Source organism: Cyrtonyx montezumae, unplaced genomic scaffold, assembly GCF_038088225.1.
Source record: "Cyrtonyx montezumae isolate F1298 unplaced genomic scaffold, pur_monq_1.0 scaffold_0, whole genome shotgun sequence".
Lineage (NCBI taxonomy): Eukaryota > Metazoa > Chordata > Aves > Galliformes > Odontophoridae > Cyrtonyx > Cyrtonyx montezumae.
Window position 1 is genome coordinate 15,483,590 of NW_027071824.1, and position 22,295 is coordinate 15,505,884.

The window sequence follows — 22,295 nt, forward strand, 5'->3', positions numbered from 1 at the left end:
ATGCCCTTCCTCACAGCACACAACTGGCAGATCAGCTGGACTCCCCTGCTGGTGCTAGGGTATCTCTTTTACCTCCTCCTGGGTGCTATGGTGTTCCAGCTGCTGGAGAAGCAGGCAGAAACCCACTCTCAGGACCAGTTCCACCTGCAGAAGCTCAAGTTCCTGCAGAACTACACATGCTTGGACAAGCAAGCCCTGGAGAAGTTCATACAGGTAAGAGGAACAGGTTTCCATTATTTTGGCTCAAGCTCTACTCTTTGTTAGAAGCAATGACACCATTTTGTCCATGCATGTCATAAATTGTTCTGCTGTCAGCAGAAAGGCAGTGTTTTCTCCAACCCCTTCATGTATCACTTTATTTTGACCTTGTCTCGTTCCAATTAATAGGGGGGAGAGGAGGTTCTTTGGATATATGTGTACCCAGCAGAGAGATTAAGACACAGCGGGTCAAAAATTCTAGTTGCTTAGGGAGATGGGGTAGGGCAGACGAGTGATAGAGATAGGAAATAAAAGTATTAAGAATAAAGTCTCTGTAGAAAGCGAGGGGTAAATAGTCACCACCGGGATTCCAAGCTCGTAGTTCAGATGCTGATCTCCAGTACCGCTGGGTCGTCGGGCCGTCGGAGGTATCGGTTGACGACGAATTCTTCTTTCACGCATCTTAACGACGGTATCAACTTAAAAGTCCAAAGTGGTCGAGTCAGGTCATTTTGGAGAGCCAGTTCCTGGGTTTTTGTTCTCAGCAGGAACTGTTTTACTCCCATCTTCCGGGCTTGGTCAGCAGACCAGAGGGAGCAGGAAGACGCCAAATTGTATCTTGCCTTCAAAGGATACAATGGTATCATCCCCCAATCTCTCGTACAAGTTATTTGTTTAAGGGCAGATCTTCTGCCAGTAAACACTCCTGAGCATTCTCTTTCGAAGGCAAATACCTCCAAAGAAAGGCTTTCAAATGTAAAACTTTCCACAAAGTGGTGCCGGCCGCCTGACACTAACCACCCGCCTCCTAGATAAGCCAGAATCTTATCGCAAAAAAGAAAAAAAACAACCTCAGAAAGCAAGCTTTGAGACACGAGGACGAACAATTGTCTTTCACAGACCTATTCACGAACACCCAAAAAATGAAAAACTACTTATGAACCTTCATGCTAGCTGACAGTGATTTCAACTTCATGGTTTGTAACTTCCTCGTTAATTATTGCATGGGAATTTTGCGTGGGGACAGAAAGATCAAGAAAAGCAGGTTGCCCTTCTAAGGCATTTCAGCCCAAACCTGCGCAAATTCTGCCCTTCCTTTCTAAAAGAGATTGTCAATTGCACATGAATGTTGTCCTTCACTTCCAGGTCTCTAAACAAAAGATGATGTCAGCCACCAGAAGCTGTGTCATTTGTCATTTACAATAAGTGCTAAGGAGCTCTTAGCTTTTATTCAGTATGGGTTGTCAATTAATGACATCTTCAATTACATTTTAATCTATTCCTCAAAGCAGACTAGAGATGAATTTCAAGCCCTCACTTTGTATTATTATGGACAAATTCATTCTAGTATCATAAGATTTGGGCAAAAATCCTTGAATTCACTTTCTTCGTAGTTGGAATTTCTCCAGACACAGATCTCAGTGCCTAAATGATTTGAACTCTCAATCACGTCACTAAAATTGAGAGAAATACTGAACTTTCCTCTCTAGTGGAGCTTCCTTAGCCTTTCCAGGCCACTCAGACTACCTCATTTTCCTGTGCCTCGACTGAATCGGATACATGTCACTTATCAGCTGTTCCAGACAAAACCAGCTGAGGGCACCAAATTATCATATACAATGAAACAAAACAAGTATATTCAGCACTTAATCTTCAAGGTAAATGTAAGTGGAGGTGCCCACTCCTAGCACAGTCATTTATAATCCTTCTTGGCAAACTTGTACAGCTCTTAAATAATATGGAATATAATTCCTTCCAGATTACAGTTCTAATGCAGGGGTGCAATCATCTCACTCTACATTTTCACAGTATGGTCAAGAAGATCTGTCCCATCAGAGTTTCCAGCCTGAAAAGTGAGTGTTCATGCTGTGAACATTTGTCAAAGTTATTAAGTTTGTGGTATGGACTTCAAAAGTGATATTTAAGGAAAAAAAAAAGGTTCTTGAAACTCCAGCCGTTGAGTAAATGGCAACCTGTTTCATTCAGAGATATCCTCAGGGAGAACAAAGGAATACATTTTTCATTAAGGCAGCTAATAAGATATTTGATACACAAACAGGAGCTGGATCTCTTTTGTGCACTGTAGTTTTATCATCTGTTAAGAGCTATCTGGAACAATGAATCTCCAGACCATGAGAAGAAACCTGATATTGATTGAAAATTACAGGGAAGCCATAGCAAAAAAGAGTAATTCATCCACGCTAGTATTTACATGGACAAAACTGAAACAAGCACACTCCTCATACTCTTCACTGCAAATACAAACATATATTCACACATGCCCAAATTTAAATTTGGAATAAGATGACTACACCCGGGAAGGAAAGGAGTTATATGTATTTTTTATGGCATAACTTCATTTTATTTTCCCAGTTTGATGACTCTGGAGACTCACTTCATTCCTCTTCCCTTAGCTTTCAGATAGTTATGGAACTGATTCTACTTCAAGTGGCCAGTTCACCGGTGATAAAATTTCAAGTTCCTGGCCAGCTCTGTTTCAGTGTTTTGCCATGTCAGCATAAGACTTCTCTCAGGTCATTTTACTTAAGCCCTACCCTGTTATTTGCACTATTTACTGCTCTGCTTGCTCAAGATAGAAAGTAATATCTAGTTATCTGCTGCATTTTTTTTCTGACATTGTTCATGTGTAATGCGTGGCTCATCTTTGCTCCTTTAACCTCTTCTGTCTCAGGTCCTCCTGGAAGCATGGGAAAAAGGGATCAACCCAGAACGAAACTCTACAAATCCCAGTAACTGGGACTTCAGCAATTCTTTCTTTTTTGCAGGAACTGTTGTCACCACTATAGGTGAGGTACTCTCTTTTCTTATATTTTGGGGCTTCCTCCAGCGGTCCTGCAGGTCCCTGAGAAAAATGAAATGAGTGTACAGAATACACCTACAAGACAATCTTGAATACTGTGGGTTATATTTTCTTATATAATTCAGACAATATGTATTCTTGCTTATCCAGCATATTGTACCTGCAAAATATGGCCAAGTGCCCCTTCAGCATATGTGACATGACTGTGTACATGCACAGCAAACCCTGAGATTACTTTGAAGTACTTAGTTACACTCACTACAAAATCAGACTTATAGAAAACTGTGGCATCTGTTCAGAATGGCATTTTCCACATTAAATGTTCTCTTAGCAGTAGTGAACGCACAGGGCTCTATCATAAGCTATAGCAATTTGTAAACGAAATTCATTGTGCAAAATTATAAGCCTATGGGTCCTTGAGGCTTAATAGAAGTGAGCTTCCAAACCCAATAAATGATGACCTGCAGATTAACTATGAAACCTTTTCTTGTAGCTCTTTTTTTCTTCTGTTCCAGGCTACGGTAATCGGTCCCCAAGCACAGTGGCAGGACAGGTCTTCTGTGTGTTTTATGCCTTATTCGGAGTGCCACTCAACTTAGCCTTCCTTAACCAGTTGGGGAAAGGCCTCAATGCTCATCTGATTACTCTGGAAAGATGGGTGCAAAAGCCAGGCCATGACCAGGTACAGCATGAATTTATAATTTCTTCCCCTCTAATATAAGCTATTTTCTCAGAGAGGTAGTGCAGCTGCTAGTTTGGATTTCCTTGAGTGTGTTTACATCTTTTTGAACCACAGCAATTACATTGCCCTCTATATCAGAAAATTGATATGCTGTATTTATCTATGATAGCTTTAAAGTAGTTTGCTTTTTCCTGAGCGACTTCAGAGTTGCATTTTTAGTTGCTGATTCAGTAAAACTGTTAAGCAAGCACAGTCTCAATTTTGAGCAGGGTTTAAGTTCTGATGACTTTAGCAGTGCACATTCATATACACACATCGCTGAATCAAGCTGTTGTTATCTAGCCTATGCTAGTATCTATCCCAGAAACTAAGTCTATATTGTGCAAAGTCAACTTACTTTTATTGGTCCTCTAATCTGGCTTGAATTACCTTTCCTAATTGTGCCAGTAATTTAGTACTTCCTTCCATTTTTTTTTACTTTTTTATTTTTTGAAATGTAAATAAGCCATCCTTCTCCCTAGTTACAGTTTGTGAGTGAGTCACTGAATTAGTCCAGATGTATTGAAATAAGGAAAACCCTGATAGTCTGAAATATGTGAAGGTCATTTGTAACAAGGTTAGTGCATGTTTCTGAGTAAAAGGTTCAATGTATTGACCCGTTTAGGTATTGCAAAGGGAGATGAGACAGGTTAGATATTTTGAAACATTTCAGCTTTGTTTCTTGTATCTTATTTTTCTTTCTCATCCATAAAAATCTCTGAATAAATGCACTCTTAATCTGCACAGAGTAAGGTTTTCTGATTAAGCTGTATAGATACCATCAAATGCAGTTAATTTATAGAAGCAAAAAGTTTCTTAACTGCTTAATCTATGCCTGTTCCTCAGATACATGCAGCTCTTCTACCACAAGGGTTTTCATGCTAGTGTAGCTAGATTTTTTCCTGATATTTTTAATGCATTTGAGGGAAGTGATTATTTTCTTTTTCAAAACTTCAGTTAGCACTCAGTTTTTGACAGAACTCCTATGACCAGATGAAGCTTTGGAGCTTTATCTGCTCCTTCACTCTGAAACGCCTCCTCCAGGAAACTATTTCTAGTTTCTGTCTAATTAAGCACAATTACACTTCTGGAATAAGCTTAATGAGAATACAAATCAACTACAACATCTTGATAAGTAATTATCAAAATGCTTTTCAAATGAAGTTAATCGATTGCCATGACTTTGCATAGACTATGCAGCACTAGTCAAGAGTTCACCAGAACCATTTCTATGTTCTCTGAAAACCCATGAGTCTCTGATCCTCATTGCTTAGATCAATTCACTGGGCCATTCTCCTGTCATGACCCATGCACAGACCATTCTGTGTATCTATCTGGTGCAGCCACATACGTTGTAACTTAGCAGACCTTAACATCTCCCAAAAGACAGACATTTGTAATGAGAGACGCAGATCTACTCTGTGCTGACAGAAAACAGCCCTGCTCTGAACGCTTCTAAGTTTAAAACAAAAGCAGGAAAACTGACTTCATTCAGATTTCATCCAAGCATATTTTGGGCTGAGCTCTTTGAAGCCATTTTATAAATCCTCGGAAGCAGTCGCAGTAAAGAGAACCCTTATTTGTTCTTGCCAATCTTTGTATCATGAGCTTGGTGCTATTCCTAAAAGGCTGGATCCAAGAGTATCCCCATTTAAATTGAAAAATAAAGTGAGTATTTCTCTCCTATGGTTGCTGTAGTAATTTTGAAAATAGTGCTTCAAAACTCATTGCAAAAAACTTTTTAAAATCTTCCTTTGTTTTTGCATTTCTGAGATGTATTTATCTTTGTACATGGTTGGGTACAATATCTGTGTTCAGGATAAACAGCAAGGTCAGCCTGCAGTTCACAGAACCATTGGTTTATCCTTCCCATTTTGGAAACTGGAGTAGTTTCGTGCTTTAAGAGCAAAACAGACCCCACTAATTTCCACTATACTGATGTTCAGTGCTGTTTAGCTGATATCTTCTCTTTCTTTCAGGTGGTTCAGAGACTGGCTGTGGCTGTCTTCCTGACTGCAGGGACCTTGCTTTTTCTAGTGTTCCCACCACTGGTTTTCAGTTACGTAGAAGGCTGGAGCTATGGAGAAGGCTTTTATTTCACCTTCATCACCCTGAGCACAATTGGCTTTGGGGACTATGTAGTAGGTAATAATGAAGATAAATGTGGGTAAATTTTATCTTTTTGCCCATATTCTCACCTCGCTGGGAGGAGTTTTGTTGAGATTAGGTACTCCAGTAAAATCCTAAGTACAGAGAGCACAGATAACTATTCCCCTATAAATATGGTATGAGAGAGAGTGCTGATAATAATGAGGTAATACTTGACATAGGCATTTTTTCTCTTGATCAGCTAAGCTGAGAGCCACCATACTCATTTGGTGTATGCTACTGAATACCCAACAGTGACTATATTCAAGTTGGTATGAATTTGATCCATTGGTGACAGATGGAATAGAAATGAAATCTTTTAAGCTTTTGAGACATCCTCTCCCAACAGTTACTTGTTTCAGCAAGTGCCTACCATTCCCAATACAAAAACTTGTAGATTATGAAATTCTCAGTACTGATAGTGGGGAGAATATTACAAACAACCCCCAGACATCTGTGAAAAAAAAAAAAATAAATAAAAAAATAAAAAAGAACCCTTGTGAAAGTATGTAGTCTTCAAAGATCTGGGCTAAAACTTATTAATAGAGACATATGTGGTATTTTTCCATACACTAAATGGATGGCTGCAGTGCTGTTCTGCATCCATATCAGCTACTCCAATAGACCATTCTGTGTAAATACCAATCCAGGGGTTAAGATTTCCATAAGCAGTTTTTTAAAATGGCTGCATTTCCCCCCAAAAAATTTCTCCAAGTTATTTTGAACCCTGGCTAATGACGTCTGTCATAATACAAAAAAGTAGTAAGTATATCACTGAGATAGTAAACCATATATTATAAAATCGGATGAGATCTCTTGTGGATTTCTTGAGTAAAATGTTGATTCAGCAGTAGATTTCCAGGATGATTTTTCTTTGTCAGAAATTGTGAACGCTCAGTTTTGTTCAGTCCTGATTAACTTTAGATTTTGCTCTTTATATTATATAGTATTAGCTCCAGAAATTGTATGCCAACTGTTCAAAGCCTAACCTGGTATTTGAAACAAGAAGAAAAATAACAATATTGACCATTAATTGCATACGTTTGTTAAACTTACACATTTGTGTGGGGGAGGGGAGGTTATGACTATGTGTGTTGTCTGTCAGACCAAAGCAGTCGAGATTGACATGTGAGGTGTCCTGGATTTTTCAGGTGCAAACCCCAGCAAGCACTATATCCCACTCTACAGGAGCCTAACTGCAATTTGGATTGTTTTTGGCTTGGCCTGGCTGGCCTTGGTCTTCAACGTGGGAGCTGACTTGATGGAAAAATTTCTTCAGCTTAAGTGGCACAAGCCTGACTTAAGCTTGGTAGAAGGAGCCCCAACTAAACTGGAAGATGAACCCGAGCAGCCAAGGATCCACATACCTAGCTGAGCAAGGTACACAGAGCAGGCTTGAGGGAGCACCTTTCATCTACATCTCACACTAAGCAAGGTCTGTGGATGAAGAATAAAACTATATGTTGCAGACAGCTTCCGAAGAAACAAACCTGTACACACACTGTCAAGGCATCAGCTAATTACGACCTCCAGTGAAGTAGCACACATGGTAAAACAACTGCCCCAGATTCATTTGGTACTTCTCACCCAACAAAGGCAACTTTCCTCAAAGTAATCAATTACTATCCTTTCTCTTTTTGCATTGGAATCCTGTTCTTATGGCCAGTCATATTCAAAAACTCCAAGGTGAGTGCCTCCCAGCTCCTATGAGAAGTGCTGTCACTAAGAATCACCAGTAGATAAAGTCAGGTACAGAAGTCCTTTCATTTCCAGTAAGAAAACAAAGAAAACCCCAGAGATAACAACAGCAGTGACCACCTATTTAATGGCATCCATTCAGTTAAGATTTGTTTGATATCATTTAAAACTAGCAGCTTTCATATGAAATTATAACATTTCTTTTGTTCCTAAGCTGACATGCTTCTTTCTTAAATTGTGCAGAGCTTTTGCATCTATCCAGCACTGGCTGAACTGTTACATTTCCATTTAGAGATAAATGACAGATCAGAGCAGATCCTAATCATAGCTCATTTTGTAGCCACCTGAAAACCACATGTTAAACTAACAGTGTTAAGTTAACAGTGCAAGCACACTTCCTTATTTCCAGTCAGATCACAATTATTACAATCTGGCATTTGCTTGGGCTGGTTCAGTGAAGAACTATCGTGCACTGTATAGGACTGATGCTGTTCATATATCTCTGAAGAAGGCTGATAGGCTCTTGTGTTAAATCTGATCCTCAGTCATGCGTGTGGCATTGGCAGTGGAATGGAGAAATTGGTTCTATCAGCTATTATTAGTCAAAAATAAGAGCAGCCATCTCCAAAAGAGACAGAAAAGACACAGAAGTTTACCCAAGCACCTTGTAGCAAGCTTGCCACTGGGATATGAAACTGTAGTCACGCTTCATATTAAATAAGCTGTGGAAACCTGATTAAGCAATTATGTATTCACTCAGAGCATCATACTAGATTGTTTGTAGTCATCACTAACACCTACTGTGGAAATGCTTGTGGTAATGTACATGATACTATTTGTTAAATATGTCTTATTAACCACCAACTAATCCACTTAAAACTCATTTTAAGTGGAACTTTAATGTAAAGTGTGACTGAAATGTGACTGGGCATGCAGACTAGCCCCAAGGTAGCCTTTGGCTGGCAGGCTACAGTAATATCAAATGTTAACATTTCAGCAGCTACTTTGATATTTCATTTTATGGAAGTGTCCATAAAACACGTAGATACTCGTGTGTTGGTTAAACATCTTTTCTCACATATTTGCTGCTGTAGACTTTAACTTCTGAGGAGAGTCCAAAAGAGTCTTGCATCTGGCTCAGAGCTTGTTTGCGTTCTTTCTGCAGTGCTAATTGCTGACTCCTGCTCAGTGCAGCCTGGCTGTCAAATCTGAAATTCCAGCACGTAAGAATGCCAGCTATAGTTTATTCAATTCATTTGAAAACTGAGTTCTCAAATGCTTATCCGAGATTTCCCTCACATCTTCCCACTACTTACTTCACAGATTTTATCTCAGTCTCCACACTGATCTTCCTTGCCAGTTCCCATAAATTTGCGCAACAGTTTTCTTTGTAGCCTGGTAGCAGACAGCTCTGTCCTGTCTGGCTTTTTGTATCTTCACCAATCTCCTGAGAAACATACTCTCTCAGTATTCTCTCTTTTTAGACATAATGTTTGTGTAGGCACTTGATAGCATCATTGCTATACCTTATACTTCTCTTGTGCCAATTACACTCTGGCCCATTTGTGTGAAAGACAAAGCTAAATTCTGCTGACCTTCATATCTGGTCAGTTTCTTTCAACTTTTCTTTTTCCATGCCACCTTGCTTTATCTAATCACAGCCAGCCGTAAAACATACGGTAGTCTAAAGGTGATGATATAAACTGTTTTATGACATGTTGCATGCCATAAAAAAGGATAACGAGGTTTATCAGGGAAACAAAGCATGTGTGGACTACTTACTGGCAAAGTGTTTGTTATAACCTTTCTTACATGACATCCAACATCAGAGAGTTTGAGCTCATTTTACCTCAACCCACAAAATTGCTCCTGTACTTCGTACTGGATTTGTGAAGTAGCAGCATGAGACTATCTTCTGAAATTTTTGCTTCTACTGCTTTTTGCAAGGCTGAGAGTAGCTACAGCAGTTCACAAGCTGCCTGCCAAAAGACTCAATAAATAAAGAAATAAAACCAAAACTCAACAGAAAGAAAAAAACAAACAAACAAACAAACAAAAAACCTGTATGACTACAGTGGGGAAAAATAAATTAAAACAATAAATAAATACATAAAAAGAAAGAAAAAAAAGAAGAAGAAGATACTGCATTGCACAAGAGACAGATATTTCTTGCACACTGTCAATTTTTCAAGATCCTGAGAAGATCATAAAGGTCATTCACATCCATAATCGTGGTTATTTGAGATACACACTGTCAGCTTTACCCCAATTTTTGTGTATGAATGGATCAAGTGCTTCTTAGTACACTTCTAACAAAAGGTGATCAACAAATGTCATCTGAACAGCTAAGAGAACTAATCTGTGGGGGAACTGTATAGTCACAAGGGTTTACCGAGAGCCAGAGGAGTGCACAAGACTCTTATTCCTTTAATAACTTACTTTACTCATGGTGCAACCCTGCACAGAATGGAGCTTGCACAACTCCAAAAGCCCTAAAGCCTGTGGCAGAAGCAGTGCCCATATCCCATCGCCGAAGTGGAGGAGTAGCACATTGTACTAAGCAGCTATCACAAACAGAGCAGGGGAAGAATCAAACTTCCTTCCAGGCTCACACATATCCTTTAACCTCACTGAGCAAGCCTTTCCTCATCCACTTATGCATTGAAACCTTCCAGATGGCACCAAATCATCATCTGTAGATATTTGAGGCAGTCTCTATGAAAAACAGAAGGCTGACATGGGTCTATTCCCTCCAGATACATGTAGGTCACTCCAAAAGTAATACCTCTTTTTTATTTCTGTGGAAAGTTGTTGACAGAGCAGATTCTTAGTTACAAAACACTAATTTTCAACATAGTTGCCACAATTAGCTATGCATTTTCACCAGCAATGAACAAGAATCTGCACGCCGCATTCATAAACATGCACACCAGTGGAGGTGACCACTGCTGAAACACACCACCCACTGTCTCACTGTACTCACTTCCTCTGTTTGGTCTCCAGAAACGTTTGTCTAACATCAGAAGATGCCAATGGGTGAGATTTTTCCACACTGAGGAATTCAGCACCTTTGCTTCATACACACTTCCATGTTAGACCCCATTCTGTCAGACTGCCCCTCTGCTGCCACCTGTCTCACAGCAACAAAATGTGATGGTTCAACATCTGCTGCCATACTATCAGCATCTGTCTCTGTTGTTGTGGGCCAATGCAATAAAATAAGAGGCATTACCTTGGAGCAAACCCTGTACAATACATTTTCTGATTACAAAGTGACACTCTGGAGAATACTCATGAAAATTAACCAAACATTTTGTTAAAACATTATGTGATTCTTCAAAGATATGTTGTAAATTTGAATCTTCTCCTCCCCAGTGTCCTTCTAGCAAGCAATTGCGTGATGCCCCAGGTTTGTATGTAGTCCTACAGTTGCAAACCCTGAGCCTTGCTTGTAATTTGTTTTACATTATTTCAATGTAAAAAATAATCAGTCATGTTCTTATGTAGTAGTGTGCTTTGTACATTGTGGTTGTAGTATAAAAATGCAGCTCTATTTCTGTATTTTGAATGGAAGAAAAGTGAGTATGTATGCTTTTCAGTTTCTTTACAACTTTTCTTTCTCTGATGTATTATTTGTGTGGTTGTTTTTTTGTTTGTTTGTTTGTTTTTGTTTACACACCATTCAGTAATGAAGACATTGAAAAGTCAGAATTAAGCAGCAAGAATGTTGGCTTTTTGCTTGTTTGTTTTAAGACAGTGTTGATGACATATATAAGCAGGAATTGGTATATCTTACAGTGTTTTACCACTGAAACTGTGCCAGTCTTATGCTGGCAGAACATTGTATGTGCATTTGTGAATCTTGTCAGAAAGACCGTGAGGTTATGATAGACAGCCTAAAGCATCCCTCAGAAAACAGCAACGCATTAGCAGACCTGTCCCAGTGCTGCAAAATGTGTTTGTGCACTGCCTGGGATGGTTCAGATTGGAGAACAGAAGGCCCAAGGGAGACCATATCTCTCTCCGCAACCGCTTGAAAGGAGATTGTGGAGAGGTGGAGGTCAGCCTCTGCTCCCAGGTAGCACTGATAGGGTGAGAGGCAATGGCCTGAAGTTGTGCTGGGGAGGCTCAGGTTGGATATTATGAAAAACTTATTCTCCAAAAGAGTGGTGAGGCACTGCCACAGGCTGGGCAGGGAGTGGGGAGGTGTCACCATCCCTGAAGGCATTCAAGAACCGTGTGGATGTGGCACTGAGGGACATGGTCCGTGGATATGGTGGGGGTGGGCTGATGGCTGGACAAGATCACCTTAGAGGTTTTTTCCATAGTGATTCTGTTTTCACAAAACATTACCCTGTCAATAAAATCTTGGAGGAGAGTGAGAAATATCCTGCTCCGAAATGTAGTGGTTTTATTCCACTTTATTTAATTTTCTGCAAGGAAATAGGCAAATTACAAACTTTCTGTACACTCAAGATGATTTGGTTGGCTGTTGCTACTGAGAACTGAGTGGCTCATTTGATGAGAAATATAATAACAAGAAAATAAGGGCTGAAACAAAGGACTAGCTGCATGAAGGTGCTAAAGGAAAGCGATGAAAGGACTACCTCACGAGTTCCATCCTTGCCTGTTCACCTTCACATCCGATCTATATTATTGCGTTCCCACTGGCTTATACGGAAGAGTCGTTATCGCAAATACCCATTTACTGCCTTTAAAACTAACTGAGCAGCTGCGCCGAAGGATGTCAGCAGACCCGCTGCCGGCCTCACGGGTGCGGCTCAGCTACCGGCGGCGAGAGCCGAGCAGCCGCATCCCTCCGGGCTCCGTGCGGCTCCGGGGCGAGGGCGGGGGCCGGGGAGGGGCCGGCCGGGCTCAGCCTCCTTCCGGCCCGGCTTCTTTTGCCCCGCGGGAGGCGGCGGGGGCAGCGGCTGCCGTGGGGATGGCGGTGGGGCGGCGGGGGCATTGGAGCTGCAGGGTGCTAGTGCTGCTGTTGGCTTACCTAGTTTATGTGGGGTTGGGGGCCGGCGTGATGCAGGCGCTGGAAAGGCCGGCCGAAGTGAGGATGGCCCGGAGGCTCCTGCAGCAGCGCTGGGAGCTGCTCGCCAACCACAGCTGCCTGCAGGGGCCCACCCTGCAGCGGCTCATCCAGGTGAGCTCCGGGCTGCCCGAGCATCCGCTCGTATAAGGGTATCTTCCCCTTCGCCGCTGTCCTCGCAGGAGTAGTTTGGTAGTTTGCAGGTGGTGGGTACCTGGTGTGAATAGCAGGGAGTTCTGGTTTCGCTACTGAAGTAATTAAGTACGAATCATATGTAGCCTCAGGCATCTTACAAGTGATGAATTCTAATGGCTTTGGCGAGGTGCGTTTAATTCGTTGTTATGTTACGATCTTTTCTGATTTTCTGTTCCTTGATTAAGGGGAAATGGAAAAATCCTGATAAGGAGACGTCTGAGTCTCGTTAAAAAAGCTTCTGAGAACATGTACAGGCTGGCTGTAATACGTAAAGTTGGGCCAAATGTAGTCTCACTAGAGTTCAAGTAGCTATGTTTTTATGATGCAAAAATTACCAAAATGGGATTGATGCTTTTAGCCGCCTTCTGTGTGTAAGATTGATGAGTACTAAACGTTTACACAGGCCATTCCTGTTTTGGAGGTGCTGGTGACTGTTTCTATATTGCTTATTTTGGTTTCTCTCTACCTCAGATAGGCACTGGTGGGGAAAAAGATGAGGGGGAGGGTGTAAACTGTGCTTGGTGGTGGCTGGAATCATCAAGGCTGGTTACCAGAGCTCAAAGTTGCCTAAAATCCTAAATAAAAGTATTTTTCTTTTCTTTCCTGGCAGAGATAAATAAACAATAATAGAAATCCATCCAATAGATAAATTGTTTGGAATTTCACTAATTCCCAGCAGACAAAATTGTGCTGATACTGTTGTCTCATCCCTTGACTTTCTGGGTGGCGAGTTTTCTCAAGCAGTCTGTAGTAGAGTGAAGATGCAATATAAACTTGGTTCCTTGAAAGCTACCATGATACCTACTCCTACTGTTTGTGTTGTGTGCTGCGTACAGCACTATGTGTGGGACGTAAATAGTCTTTTGAAATACTTTATCAGAGAGAAGCGAGAAATTCATCAGAGCAGACTGGCCTGGTGTTCCATAGAGGTGGCTGGAAGTTGAGTTGAGTTCAGCGCTGCCACATGGAGCAGTTAGTATGGCCCTGCTCTGGGGCTACTGGGTGCTTCCCTTGGTGAATGTCAGAAACATGGTGATGGCAGTGGGGAGAAGACAATTACAACTGAATAGACAGCAAGGTCCTTTCAAAGGCACCTTTGGGTGTTTCCCTGCAGGATGACCTCTACTAGTTCTTAGCGCTGTCTGGTAGTCAGGTGAATAGGAGAATCATCGAATCCCTTTAGATGTGTGGTGTCAGTATTTAACTGTGACCTGATCAATCTGGATGAGCAAGATAAAAGAGAGTTTGGTTTCATTTTGGCATCTGTGCATGCCTCCATGCTTTGATAAACCATACCCTGTTTGAATGGCTTTGTGTGTTATTAAAAATAACCTTCACAGTAAGGGATTAATCTTAAACAGATAATCCACAGGATGGCCTATTTTCCTGCACTCTTTTCTAATTTCCTGTGTGGTATTGCTTATTTACTTTAAGTGTGCTCAAAAAATGAGACTGCGTGTGTGTGTGGTGAATTGCTTAATACAGAGTTTAACACAGGCAGTGTCATTACTCACCCTCTTTAGATAATAAACTTGTATTCTAGGTACACTGATGATTATTTGCCAATACAGAAGGCATATAGAGTGTGGAAACAAAGCACTGAGTAAAATGTAATTGCTTTGACATTACAGACAGTTCATCATTATTTTGTTTTAGCCTCCTAGATAACTCTGAAATCTGTGTTTACTTTATAGTGCATAGGAGCCTATATAGAATAAAATCCCAGTTTACCAAAGCAGTGTGCAAATACTATTTTACATCCTGTTTATTGCTTAGCTCCTAGTTACCATCCACAACTGGAGATCCACTCCTCCAGTCCTTGTGTAGACAGAGAGCTCCTGCTTTGGGGAGCTGACAGGAGAGTGTGCTGTGTCTTGTCCTGCAACTTCCATGGCTCACATCTTTCTGGTTCTGAAGCAATTTTCTAGTTAGAAAAACAAAAGACCAAAGGAGCTGGAGATGGCAGACCATCAACAAATGGAGGAAAAATGTGTTAGCACAGTGTGTGACTTCTGTAGTGGTGGGACCCTGCTTCCCACAGCTCTTTTTCTAGCTGACTCTTCCCCTGCTGGATTCTGTAGTTCCCTAATTTCTAAATAATAGAAGGCAGCATGTGTATATGCTTCATATATAACTACACATGCTAAGAAAATGCTTCTGTCTTACTACCAGTGTGTATATGTGTGTATGGGAAAGACTGATCTGCATTTTTCTCAGCTTTCACTATTTATGGCTAGAATAGAGTAAGGGACATCTGCTGTGCACAAAGTAACATCTGCTCAAGGAAGACATGTTGGGATTTGTTGACCTGTTTGTTCTCGGTTGTTTTTGAGACACCTCAGTGTCACAAGATCAGGAGCAAACAGTTCCTGAGGAGCCATTAAGCAACATATAGTTTGGGTGATATATGGCTTGTTATAAATATGATGATCTTTGTTTTAAAATGTGAGGTTGCATCAAAAGAAGCTCTGAATTTTGCAGGAAGTGGCAGATCTCAGGTGATTACAGTCAATACAGGAAAGAACAGGGAGGGGTGGTAAAGTACCTAAGAGTCTTGGTCCTGGTAAAAGTGATGTTAGTTCCTGATGTGAGAACCTTCCAGAAGTGTCCAGTGGGTGAAGCTGCACAATAAGAAGGCACTTTGTGTTGTCACATTTCTTAGAGCTGAAATGTGTTGGAGAGGTCTTAGACACAGTACTCAGCTTGATGCACTTGCAGCCATGGAATCATTACAGTTGGAAAAGACCTCTTTAAGATCACCCAGTCTGACTGTGCTCCCACCACCACCATGCCTACTAAACCTGGTCTCTCAGTGCCACATCCACATTTTTCTTGAACACCTCCAGAGGTGGCAATTCCATCACCACTTCTAGAATGTAAGTTCCTGTTTTACTGGATAGGTGAAGATGTAGCTCTGCTGCAGCTGAGCTGTCCTCTGAACTTGCTGTTTTTGTCTGTATAGAATCCACTTCAGACAGGCTATTCATTGACTTGTCACAGGTGAAAGACTTGATGAGCTATAATTGCTTTTTCTAACTTATTAACAAAATGTATTATACTTGGGTTAAATTATAGCTAGTACACTTTCCCCAGATCCATATCTGAGAGAAATTAACATACCCATGGTTCTTTTTAATTAACAATTATCGAGAGTATGTGCAGACCTGGCTGCAACAGTAGAAGTGCTTTTACTGATAGAACTCATTTAGTTCAGAGGCACTAACACCAATTGTATGAGCAAAAATGTGTGCATTTCTTTGGGACTTCTGTAATTGTTGTGTTGTCTGTTTGGAGGGAGTAGTTATTTGTTCAGATTTCAGGTTATCTGAAAGTCATGAAGTTAAGAAAACTCTGAAATCCAGCATCCCTAATTAATCTTGTGCCTGCTCTTCTTTTAGACAGTATTCAAGTAAGCTTCCATTCTGGACAAGGACGGAATCAGAGTTCATGCCTGGGAATGGTATAATCCATAATCTTTTATTAAATTATTTTGAAGATAACTGACCCTTGCCCCCACAATCTGAGACCAAGATTAATGTTGTTTTCTCCTGATTGCAGCTAGAATTCTATGAAATGTGAATGGGTGTTTATATACAAACATTACATAGAATTTCCAGAGCACAAAGGTTGTGAGACTGTATTTCATCGTTGATCGAAATGGTAGTTTGGTGCTTTGGAAACACCTCCTTTACCTCACTGATAGTCTGTGAAGGTGATAAATTGTCAGAAATGATGCAAACAATTTTTGAGAGCCCATATACACCCTGGGGAAGCTGGTTTGTTTGAATGTCTAAGCTTCAACTAGGCTTGGAGTAGAAGTTTCTTACTCTGTATCTCAAGTTTGCTGTGAACTCTGGCCAAAATGCTGTAGTTCAGCAAGGGCAACTGCAGTGGCTGGAACTGAGGTTTATGAAAAGGTCATTCTCCTGACTCCTTCTGTGGTACTCTCCTTCAGTAAGAAGTGGTTTGTCTCATCTTCTATTCCAGAATAATAGAGAATTATAGCATGATTCAGGAGGAGCCAGAAATTCTTGTAGATATGCTTGAAACTATTTCCTCTTGTCCTATCACTGTACTACCCTGTGCTACTTTATATCGTTGTTATAACAGAGGCAGATAGGTTCAAATCTAATTAATCATACAAACTTTATTTTCTTGCTGTAAACTTTGTGCTTGTTTATTGTTTTGTTTGTTTGTTTTCCCCTGTGTAGGAAAGAGAAATATAATGTTCTAAGAAAGGTGAAAATTGCAAGGAAGATGGTGTCTCTGTTCACATAAAACCAGCAAGAAGGAACGAATGCATGTGTGTTAATGCTTTTTTTTTTTAACTGTACCCAAGTTTGCCTGCAGTTGTTACTTGGCACAGAGCTGAAGGATGAACTTTCCAGTCAGTGTTAAGGAGGACTTTGGCAGCACTTGGTGATCAGAAGCCATGCTGCAGCCATAAGCTGCTGGCGATGGTAGAGGGGCCCACATGTGATAAGAGATCTTAGAGAAGTGTGTTTGCTGAGAAAGCTGGGAGTTGCCCAGAACTGATAAGACGGTGCACACTGTGGGGTGGTAAAACTTAGGATGTGGCTGAAGGTGAGAGTGACTCCACAGCAGATGGAGAAAGAATAAACCTGTATTTCTCCAGGGAAGAAAAAGACGTGATACAGAAATACGAAGAGAGAAGTGAACTCTATGGACTGCGTGCATTAATCTTCTGGGGATACTTAAATAGGCTGTTTCATTCCTCACTTTCTTCCTTTATTATTTTTTTCTTTAAGAGTAGAACTCTTTTAGAAGTGTAAATGAGACAGGAAGTTTAATTTTTGCTAGTATGACTGTAGCTACATTGGGTTTGTTGAGACAAAGCCATGTGGAATGGTATCACATGGGTGGAGTGAGACAATTCAGTGTCAGCCATTTGCGGAAGTATAGCCCTAGAGCTGGGAGGTTATCGCTGTCCTAAAATATGCTTGCTTTGTGGTAGAACACACAAGCTTCCTCACAAAGTTCCTAGTGAGCTTGATTTAAAGGAGGGAATTCCCTGTAGGACACACAGAAAAATAGGCTTTGATTTGTGCTGGGTTATAGTGATCAACCTAACAAAAAGCATGTATTTGCAAGCATTAGTTTAGGAGGTTTGTAAGTAAAAACTTGATCAAGCAGGAGCCTGAATATAAGTGTTGTGAAGGATGTTTCATCACAAAGTTAATTGGGCACGCATCTGCATTTAAATAGATGACTGTGAATGAAAGTCTTGCTGTTTTGTTTTTTTTCCTAATTGTCAGCTATGGTAAGATTTGATTACAGAATTAGGCTTTGCATGGTGCTATCAAGAAAAAAAGAAGCTTTGTTGATGAGAATATGTGGCAGCTTCCAAATGAATTTTCATTGACTCATGAAGCCCTGTTAATCTAAAAGATATTAATTTAAAGATTCTATGGCAATTAGCTTCACAGAGAGTTTATATGAGGTTCAAAATGGTACATGCATTTTTGCTGAATATTTGCAGTTGTGACCCATAAATTATTATGATTATTTTAGAGGGGAAGATAAATACAGGGAAGTAAAATTACTCTGCTATTTAGCTTTTCTGTCAGTAGAAACCAAAGCAGAACTGAGTTCTGAGTGTGTATTTTTTTTTCCAATTTTAACCACCTGCCGCTTTCTTTCTGTACTTCTGAGTTAGACCTGTGACATTTCAAGCTCCCAAAATATCAAGCCCAAACTTTGTATGTTCAATACTGTGGTTGAGAAGTCAGTGGTATTAAATGATGTGTTAGATCAGATATCTGCTTTTGAAAAACTATACTTGAGATTGCTGCTAGGTACCTCTGAATGCATCAGGTCTCAGAAGATACAATATAAATCATTAACCTAATTAAGGGAAAACAGCAAGCCCTTAGTATTCCCCACTCCCCCCCAAATCAATGTAAAACAAAGTGAAAAATGTCTCTAGTTCTCAGTCATGCTGAAGGAACCAAGCAGACATGACCTTTTGTATATGTTTCACTTCTTTAGTAAGTTTGAACCCACTAACCAGTACTTCTGTATTTTTTGTTTGATTATATATATATAATTTTATATAACTTATGTATATTTGTTTTATTATTATAATCAGCAGAGAGGAATCAGTAATTTTTCAATGGGAAAACCAGAGAGGATCTAGTTGTCCTAACTGGCTGTTTTTTGGCTGGGTTTCTCCAATGTGTTCTTTCAAAATGATAAACCACTTTTAATTTTTCTTGCGAAAAGAGCACTAACCAAAAGCAGATGTCTAGAGAAGTATATTAAGTTATAGCAAGTACACAGTGATATATTTCCCTGGATACTCTCAGCCTATAGAAGGTTGCAGTCCAATGACTTAGTGTGCCAGAAGTAATTTGTGTATTAGTGGCGATGTATGGATTTCTTTCATGAATCTGCCTCTATGGAAGGCAGATTCACACCTGTAGGAAGTCAAGCTACATCATTTGTAATTCTACTGCTCTTCAGAAGAATCAGTCTTTAATTTTCAGTCATTGTTGCTCTGTTTCAGGGGTTGATTCTGGGTATTATAATAAGATCTGTATCCTTATTTCCACCCTGTAAGAATCCTCCACTTAAAGGGTCGCATCAGTAGCTCTTTCTAAGAGAGATCAACTTTAGGTTTCTCCCAGGAGTGACTGTTTATTCAAATAGGTTTGGTTTGCATGATTATTCAGGCACTCCCATATCAGATTGTGATAAGCACAGTGATCCTCAGGTTTAACCATGTTATGTGGGTGTTTGATATCAGGATCTAACAGGGAAAGACAAAAGATGTAGCCAGAGGCTTACAGCTGAAGGTGCTCATGAAGACCTCCTGTATAGGTGAAGTCTCTCAGTCCCAGTAGCAGCTGGCACACAGCAGGCCCAGTGCTTGCTCTTTGCCCTTGAATGAGTTGTGATATCTTCCTGTTGAGCTGAGTGCAGGAACATCGGATGCCATTCAGCACAAGCACTTGAGCCTGCCTGCAGGCTTAAGCTCTGTGTTTCCTCACCTCAAGGGGAGTTAACACGATGACCTGGAGATGCTTCCTTGCTACAAAACACTGTAATCAGGAAATGTGGCCCCCAAAAACATAATATAACTTTCCGAATATGACAAGAAAGGTGCTGGAATCATAAATGGGTGGCAAATCTGTTGTTCTCTGCCTGCATACCTTCTGTACCCATTATAGTAGAGTGTAAATTTGAAGGTATAAGGCCTGTTTTTTTCTTGCATTTTCCATGTGCAGTTTGTCATCTCAGCAGTCCTATATATTTTGCCAGCAGTGGGGGTTTTTGTAGGCCATCATATCACAGGAACCAAGGCATTAAATGTTTAATTTTACATTATTGTATCACTTCAGTTCTGCATGATTTGGGAACAAGAATCTGAACAGTTCTAAGCACCCATGATCTTCGAGCTGTTCCTTGCTCTTAGTGTGAGAACTGATGGACCATAATCTCTTTTCTCCAGATCTATGTAAAGATGCTGATTGAGTCTCTGTAAGAAGCTTTTAATTCATAGCCACCTATAATTTCAGAAATCGTTTATAGCACGCCTTTGCAACTGAAATGGAAGGGAGCTTCTGTGCTTTGCAGACTTGAGGCACTGATTCTGTTGATGGATGTATAAACTACAACTTCATAAAACCAATGACCGATGCAAATCTAACCTGAGAATAATTCCTTTTATTATCATTGACGGAGGCTTTATCAGCAGTCTTATAGATGGCATAGGGATAGTGTTATTGAATATCTGTATGCCTTCCTCAGAAGTGATGAGTTTTATCTATTCTTGACTCTGCTTTGGATTCAAGTATAATAATATGTGAAGGATTTTTTTGGTCAGTGGGTGTGAAATGCTTAGCGTGCATGCTGTGACTAGTATTGTTTTCTACACAACTCTGTTGAGTATCTTTGAATTTTTTGGCATGAGAAATCATAATTAGATGTGGGCACTGTTGACATGTCTGATAACTTGTTTTGCGTTAATTCTATACATTTCACCTTAGTGACATCTGAGTCTTTTGCAGGCAGACTGAACAAAATTGGCATAATGCTATTCCAGTCTAAATATAATTTATTCATACTTACAGTCCTGGGATAGGGATAAGTTTTCTAAAACTAGTAGGCTGATGATTCTGTATCGTTTCCATGTCACGCATTACATCACATATATTCCTCTGCAGTGTAGGCAAAGATTCTAATATGTATCGTCCATGTGAACGTGTTTATTTCCTGCCCAGAGCAGGAACAGCCATCAGAACTTCTCATCTTGTTTTCTTAATTAATGTGGTGTAGGGCAGTCAATATTGCTTTGACTGGGCTTTCTGTAGGCGTTTTTTGCCCTCTGCTCTCTTCCACAGTTACCTGTATATCTACCACGTGTGATTTCCTGCTCTTCTGTAGATGGTCTTTTCTTACAAACATTACACTGTTTTTTGTCTTTCCTGACCTCTTTGGTCTCTGAGGCACAGGATATCCTCTATTAAAAAGGAAATGTTAGGGTCTGACGTAGTTGTAATTTGTGACCTTATTGGCCAGCTCTGGAAATGCCAGTTAAGGGAAGTTGCTGTGAAGGAGTTTGTGGGATCTCATGTTATTGTCTCTTTGCAGGGTATCATTGAAGCCTACAAGAGTGGTGTGACCACCCAGGGAAACAACACAAGCCTGGGCAGGTGGGACTTCAGTGGGTCTTTCTTCTTCTCCATCTCTGCAATAACAACCATTGGTAAGAGTTCCCTGCCTATGGGGTGGCATTATAGGTGGGAAAGAGGCAAGAATGAGGACCATGTACTATCAGAAACTGTTCAGCTCTGAGGGACTTCATATTGCTGGCCTATATCATAGCACCATACAGTTTCTCAATGGGTAAGCACAAAAGAACCTACCCTGAGAAACAAGAAATGCCTTGTCAGTGCCAGTGTAATAACAGTTTCCACCTAGATGCAAGGATAATTAGCTCAGTACATACCTCTATTATGTTCTTCTGTTTTTTGGTTGCAAAGTAGTATCACTTCAAGGTGCTGCAATGCCTGCACTTTCTATGTCTCAGAATGGCAGTGACTTCTGGAGGTTGCCAAGCCTAGCCCCTACTCAAGCAAGGATGCACAGAGCATATTGCCCGGGGGCATGCCATGCAGAAGATCTTCAAGGAGGAGACTCCACAACCTCTTTCCTTACACTTTCTCATCTCTTTTTCAAGCCTAGTACTTTGAGAGGTACAAGGTGAATTGTGCATTGAAGTGAGCCTTATCTCTCACGAAGAGAGAAAGAAGTATTTTGAGAAGCTCTTAATATTGGATGCTAATCCTTGGAGGGCTTATTTATGCATTATTCCTTATTTCTACTTGCATTGGATGAGAGCCTGTATATTTGGGTGAAAGTCCCACAGTTGGATAAATGAAATAGCTCAGTTAAGTTCCAGCAAATGAGTAATGCAAAGCCATGAAGGAATGATGGAAATGGGAGGATGCAAA

The 22,295-nt window shown here is 40.5% G+C and overlaps 2 protein-coding genes across 2 annotated transcripts in view; both read left to right on the top strand.

Moving 5' to 3' along the window:
• LOC136048583 (potassium channel subfamily K member 16-like) lies at positions 1-21,489 on the top strand. Its single transcript, XM_065736254.1, has 6 exons — positions 1-213; positions 2,891-3,005; positions 3,535-3,701; positions 5,720-5,885; positions 7,040-7,268; positions 21,433-21,489. Exons 1-5 carry the CDS (start codon positions 1-3, stop codon positions 7,261-7,263), a joined length of 885 nt encoding a protein of 294 aa, XP_065592326.1. The 3' UTR covers positions 7,264-7,268; positions 21,433-21,489.
• LOC136048200 (potassium channel subfamily K member 17-like) overlaps positions 12,181-22,295 on the top strand; it is a 21,518-nt gene continuing 11,403 nt past the window's right edge. The window contains exons 1-2 of the mRNA XM_065735706.1: positions 12,181-12,738; positions 21,433-21,547. Of these exons, the coding sequence (XP_065591778.1) occupies positions 12,181-12,738; positions 21,433-21,547 (673 nt within the window). The remainder of the gene's footprint in view (positions 12,739-21,432; positions 21,548-22,295) is intronic.

Excerpts from the sequence above, each read along its gene's own strand:
- LOC136048583 (XM_065736254.1), top strand. The coding sequence starts at position 1 with ATGCCCTTCCTCACAGCACACAACTGGCAGATCAGCTGGACTCCCCTG. Across the intron at positions 3,702-5,719 it reads AAAAGCCAGGCCATGACCAG|GTGGTTCAGAGACTGGCTGT; the intron begins GTACAGCATGAA and ends TCTTTCTTTCAG. Across the intron at positions 5,886-7,039 it reads CTTTGGGGACTATGTAGTAG|GTGCAAACCCCAGCAAGCAC; the intron begins GTAATAATGAAG and ends TGGATTTTTCAG.